This window comes from Drosophila kikkawai, chromosome 2L (assembly GCF_030179895.1).
Source record: "Drosophila kikkawai strain 14028-0561.14 chromosome 2L, DkikHiC1v2, whole genome shotgun sequence".
Lineage (NCBI taxonomy): Eukaryota > Metazoa > Arthropoda > Insecta > Diptera > Drosophilidae > Drosophila > Drosophila kikkawai.
Genome location: NC_091728.1, coordinates 25,284,085 through 25,290,084, shown reverse-complemented (window position 1 = coordinate 25,290,084; position 6,000 = coordinate 25,284,085). Strand labels below are relative to the sequence as shown.

General features: G+C 52.8%; 1 protein-coding gene across 1 annotated transcript; it reads right to left on the bottom strand.

Annotated features, from left to right (window-relative positions):
• Window positions 1–887: 887 nt before the first annotated feature.
• LOC108083518 (uncharacterized) lies at window positions 888–5,804 on the bottom strand. Its single transcript, XM_017179342.2, has 5 exons — window positions 5,538–5,804; window positions 4,335–4,521; window positions 4,143–4,279; window positions 3,123–3,966; window positions 888–3,066 (listed from the first exon to the last, which is right to left on the bottom strand). The coding sequence occupies exons 2-5, from the start codon at window positions 4,515–4,517 to the stop codon at window positions 919–921; spliced, it is 3,312 nt and encodes a 1,103-aa protein (XP_017034831.1). The 5' UTR covers window positions 4,518–4,521; window positions 5,538–5,804; the 3' UTR covers window positions 888–918.
• Window positions 5,805–6,000: the final 196 nt, after the last annotated feature.

The following is a 6,000-nucleotide window of genomic DNA, read 5'->3' as shown; positions in this document are numbered from 1 at the left end:
GCTGCGCAAACATTGGCAAGGCTCTTATTTTTCTCCGGCGAAAACACGCCTCAATAACATTCAAAACTCGAGACGTGCAAGGCCTTGGCTTGTCACCGGGAAATACTTGTATCTCCTAATATCTGCTAGGCGCTACATGTGTTGTAAATTTATTAGCTGTCATATAAATCTTTGCGCTCGGCCACCCTTCTGCGAAACGTGTGTGCCCTGGGTCCGGGAGGGGGCCGTGCCTGTTTACGGCCAGATAAGGCATTCGGAACGAACCCTTCTTCGGTTCCTTATTTTCATTTTTCATTTGCATAAATACGGCTCATACTTAAGGAGATTCATAATATTTTTTGCCCCGCCCCGCGCCCCTAATTGGGTACAGTCCCCTCGTCCACGGTCGACTGCCGACAGGGTTGTCACTGTCATTTGCTTAATTAATATTGCACCTAAGCGCAGGCCATATACCATATATCTTTGAGTTGAGTTAAGCATCTATGTGCAGACAGACACATGTGTGTTTTTCTGGAAGCCGAGCCTCGTCGGCAATTTTCTAAGTGCCTGCGTAGGTATTGTCTTGGCAAGGACTTTTTCAAGGACTGTTTACACAGCAAATCAGAGTGCTTTGAAAATAGAGCAGAAAAGGTAGCTGCTGCGAAGGTTCTTTGCTTTTCATTGATTTTTACCACCAAACAATATAGCAAAATTAATTTAAGCTGTAGGTAAGTGTATAGTAAGATAAGTCTTTCTGATAGCAGCAAAGTCCGTAGTCTCGTTAGCTTCTTAAAACAGAACAAATATAAAATAAAGTTAAAATATTTATTATAATTTTATTAAATGCATTGCTTTAAATATGTTACATAAATAGACAATAACTACTATAGCTGTATATTTTGGCACGCTTTTTCCTCCGATCTCCCCTTGGCCGGGAGCTCACTGCGACTCCGATGGCTCTGCCTGCTTGAGGGGATTACCCTTGTCGTCGATTTCCATGGAGGGCACCAAGGGGGGCTTGAACCCATACTCCAGCTGAAGATTGCGCCCAAAGTCGGGACTGCGTTTCAGAGAGTGCCCGTTGCGCCAGCGCTGGAACTCATCGAACTCGTTCGAGAGCGCGGAGTCGCTGCCTCCGCTGGAGGTGGTGGCCGGAACGGGGCCGATGTACGACTTGACCATCTGGGTGGGAGCCGAGGCGGCGGCAGTAGCGAGATCGGCGGGCAGGGTGTTGTATATGTAGCGGGCGCCCTGAAGCCAAGGCGAGCCCAGAGGCGGTGGGGGTGGGCGAAGGTCGAATCGCATGTCCGCCAGACTGAAGGTGGCCACCTTGGGCGCCTCTCCTCTCACCGGTTTCACCGGCTGCTTGGCAGTGGCCACGACTGGCTTGCTCAGCTTTAGGGCCTTGGTCGCAGACTGGGAGGCAGGAGCTGGGGGAACCTTGGCCGTCAGCTGTGGGAGCAACTTCTTCAGCATCCGGGTGTAGTAGTTCTGCAGCACCTTCGGCGGAATGTGGGCCACGGAGTGGGACCAGGGAGTCAAGGCATTGGGATGGCCATGATGGCCAAATGGCAGGGAGGAGTGACCCGGCGGCATGGGCATGTGAATGGCCACGGGTACGTGAATTGGGATGGCCATTGGACGGTCCACGAACTTCTCCACGATCTTCTCCACATGTACTGGTTTCTCCACAATGCGTTCCACCTCCACGGGCACGTGCTTCTCTACGATCTTCTCCACCACGGTTGGCACGGGATAAGGTACCGCATGCTCAACAATGGTCTCTACAGAATAGGGCCGGTCCACGAAGTGCTCCACGTGAACGGGTACGGGCACGGGCTGGGGCACGGCATAGGGTATGGGAATGTGCTTCTCCACCACTTGTTTCAGCTTTTCCTCGGGATAATGAGGCTCATGATGCTCCAAATAATGTTGATGCTCGTGATGGGGATCCTGAATTACTGGATGCTGCTCCTGGTGAATTACTGGATGATCCTGGTGGATTTGGTGTTCCTGATGAACATGATGATCATGTTGAATCTGGTGTTCCTGATGAGCCACTGGATGATGATCGTGATGAACTTGATGTTCCTGGTGAATGACCTGATTCTCCTGGACATGTTCCTGATGAGCAGGAGCGTAAACGGGTCCCGGATGAACGGTTTGCTGAGCAGAGTGACCCGTATCCAAGTTCACAGCGGAGTGATCTCCCACCTCCTGGGGAGAACTATCGTATTCCACGTGGATGGGATTCTTGGCCAGAGAGGCGTAGCTCTTTGCCGGAGCAGGTGCAGCCGCTATTGCTGGTGGGGCAGGCGAATGCAGATAGGGCTGATGGTAGATGGTTTCGTGCTGTTCCACCAAGCGCCCATCCTTCTCCGTGATCAGTTTGTTGTGGATGTTCACCGACTTCTGCACTTCCACGAAGGTATAGCCATTCGGCTGGGACGAGTGAGACTTCGCCGGGGCCGGAGCATGTTGGACGTGCTGCTGGGAGGGCTCAGCCGCTGCCTCCGATACGTAATCGTGCGGAGCTGGATGATTCACAGTGATGTCAACTCCCGGCTCGTGTGGCGCATGAGCGTGGGCTGGTGCGGGCGAGGAATGCGGGGGAGTGGGAGTGTTCAGGGTGACAAAAACCAGGCTGTTGGGAGTGGCGGAGACTGGCGTGGGACCCGCATATCCAGAGTAGTGATGCACCTCTGGGGAGGGGGAGGAAATGGCCTTGGTGTGCAGGGTCTCCAGCGGCTGATGTGACTGTTGTTGTGACTGCTGGTGCACCTGGCTGAGTTCCTGTTGGTATTCCAACTGGGCAGCAGGTCTAGCAAAGTGTCCGGCGTAATCTCCTTCATTCGACGGCCGTGGACTCGGTAGCTGGGGAGGATTTTGCACCTCGTAGTGGAAGCTGCCCTTCGGCAGCGGTCCTTCCCCGCTGCCCGAGACAATGGGCTTGAAGGATTTCAGGAACTGCCTCGAGGGCGCCTCGTGGCCCTGATGACGCTGCTGGAACCGCTGCTCGCTGTGCGCCTGGTAGTGATCCAAGGCGATCTGTGGCTGTATCTGTGGCTGGGACTTCTCCGAGGTTGCCTTTTTGAAGAGATAAGTATATTATTTAACCACAGTTTCTCTTAGGAGCTACCTACCTTTCCCTCTCCCTCCTGGGATTTACCCAATGTGGCGTCATGAACGATGTGCACATTGATCTCCTGGTCCTGGCCAGGACCCTTCTGGTTCGCATAGCTCTCAATGCCGTTGTGACTCGGAGCTGGCAATCTCTGCTGGTAAGCCTCACGGCCCACATGGCGTGTCTCCGCTATCTGGTTGTCTTCGATTTCGGCGTTCTCCTCCACCTCTGCTTCGTGTTCTCCCAGAATCACGATCGGAGCACTCTCGGCTGCCACTAGGGTCTCGTTGTCATCTCCCTCGGGTCGGAGGAGCACACTGGGCAGCACGGGAGCAGCCACTGCCGCCCGATTGATCCTTAGCAGCTCATCCCGAGAGATGTGGTTGCTGCCGTCGCGGAATCCCGGCTCCCGGATCTGCTCCACCACGATTTCGGTGTGTCCGGGCCTAAGCTCCCGACGGTACTCCTTTGTCACCGTGGTCTGGTAGCTGTAGTAGGTTTCATTCGGGGCCTTTGCCACAGTCGGAGTTTCCGTGGTGGCTGCTTCGGTGGTGGTGATGGCCTCCACTGTGGGTCGCACCACCGCCTTATTGGTGGTGGTGGCCGTAGTGGTAGCAGCCTCCGTGTTGGCGTCCTTTCCGCTGAAGCGGAATATGTCCGAGAATCCGTTGGGAAACAGATTGGACAGGACTTCATTCACGGTGTCTGTTCGGGAGCGAGTTATGGTCTGCTGAATGGGCTTTTGGCGACGCACCACCTCCACGGGCAGCTCCTCGTTGACCTCGAACTGGATGTAGCCATGGCCATTTGTGGGCGAATCTGCATCTCTGGGAGGCAGCACCGTGGGCAGGAAGCCAGGAACTCTGAGGCGAAGTAAGGGTGTTACAAGAGCAGGGTAACTTTAGGGTAAGCAAAAGGTGTCAAAGGTGTTAAAGAAAATTAATTTACTTAATAATTGGCCAAGAGAAAATTTCGTTTGACTTTCTTGAACACCTGAGGACACTCGAACTTGGCAAGTTTTTATTGTGATCTCTCTTACCCCACAAACTCCGCTACCCTTTCCGTAGTTAGCGTTTCAAAATCCGGCTCCTCGGGCACTTCAGTGCCCAGGCTGGGGAAGCCTTCGATGACCTCGCTGGCGACGGATGTCTGCTCCTCTTCTGGCTGCTTATTAAGCTGTCAAAAGCGACGCTCATTGCCTGTCAAAATCTTTCACTAAACTCGGACTCACCTCCTTGACGCTGCTGCTGTCACTCAGAAGAGGGCCTCGGGTCGCATTCTGGGAAGCGGGAGTGGGATCGGGATTGGCAGTGGATGCCGATGAGGGGGCCGGCTGGACGAGGATGATGGCCAGCAGACAGCCGAGCGTCGCCGCTGTCGCTAGCAGTGGTTGTTGGCGGTGGCGGGGCCACATGGAGCTGTTGCGGAAATGGCCAAAAGCAGTAAAGAGTTAGCGGAGGCTGGCAGAGAGGAGTGTGCTGTGTGTGCAGTGTGCTGTGGTGTGAATAACCCCGCAAAGCACGACAAATTCCAAGCGAAACATTCGGAGGAGCAGCAGCAGCGGCAGCGGCAGCAGTCAAGCCTGTTTTGGCCCACTCCAAAGGCAATCCTCCCGACTACTATGGCCACTCACTTGTCGGGCTGTTTGATTTCATCCGATACGATACGTCGCTGGATGATGATTTTTCCTAAGTGGCTGCCTTGGCACTTTGGCGCTTTTCTTTCTCTTTCGCGGCGACCGAGAGATTTTCCCTAGAAAAGTTGTTGAACTTGACGCAGCGCTTGCGTTTGCGTTAGCGTTCGCTTTGGGCTTATGTCATTGCTACTGGCAACGTAATGAATTATTAATTAGGCCCCCGGAGCAGCGCCTCTCCGCCTGCCATTTAATTTGGAAAATTGAAATTGATGGCATTTAAAATGGTTCGTACGGGTTTTCACATAGTTTGGCCGCCGCCGCCGCTGCCAGTATTTTGATGGGCATTAAATATGCATGCCAAAACATATTTCACCTGCAATATTCATCGTTAAGTGGCCTTGGGTGCTTTGAGCCGGTCCCGTTCGTGGCCGAGAGGATGCAAGAAAGTGGAGCTTTAGGTAGGCAAATTGTTGCATTAATTGGGTATGCAGATAACCATCTGAACGGGCGGCAATTAAATGCTGCACTCACACACACACCGAGCGAGGCCTAGGCAAATCCTTTTTGATTGGTGTTTTGAAGGAGCCGAGCTGCAGCTTGTAGTTGTCGAAAATAATGCCGTTTTCCTTTATTAGTTCTATCAGCTCTTCGTTCGGCAGCAAATCACATGCCAATTTCAGCCGCTCCTAACTCAATTTGCACATTTAAATGGAGCTTTTGCTCATTTCGCACAATTTCCACTGTTAAATGGGCTTTTAAACGGTTTCGCTGCCCGATTCGATTCAGTCATTCATTTACCTGCATCCATTAAGTATTCGCGCGACGGGGGTGGCCTTTATTTATGCCGACGGGATGATGCGAAAACACTCAATTATTTATATTGATTGCGCGTCCAATTAAAACGCACTTATAATCACTTTTCTATTCGATTAAAACAATTGCAATTCTCTGAGTATTCCGATGGCACAAAGGTTGTGGAATGAGTGTTCACTGAGTGGTTTTTCGGTGCGATGCCGCTGCTTTCTGCGACCCTGCCAGCTGCGCGTGCGCGTTGCGAATGAAAGTGAAACCGTCTTGCACTGAGCATTTCGTTTTCTTTTCGTCGTCGCCGTCGTCGTCGTCGTGGGTTGCAAGTTGCTGTCGTCGCCGATGTTGCTGCTGCAGCCTCCCCAGATGCTGCTGCCGATGTTGCTGCGATCCTTAAAGTGTAGCATAAAACTTGTCCAGCCGGCGATTGCGCAAGAGCCACCGCCGCCTGTCC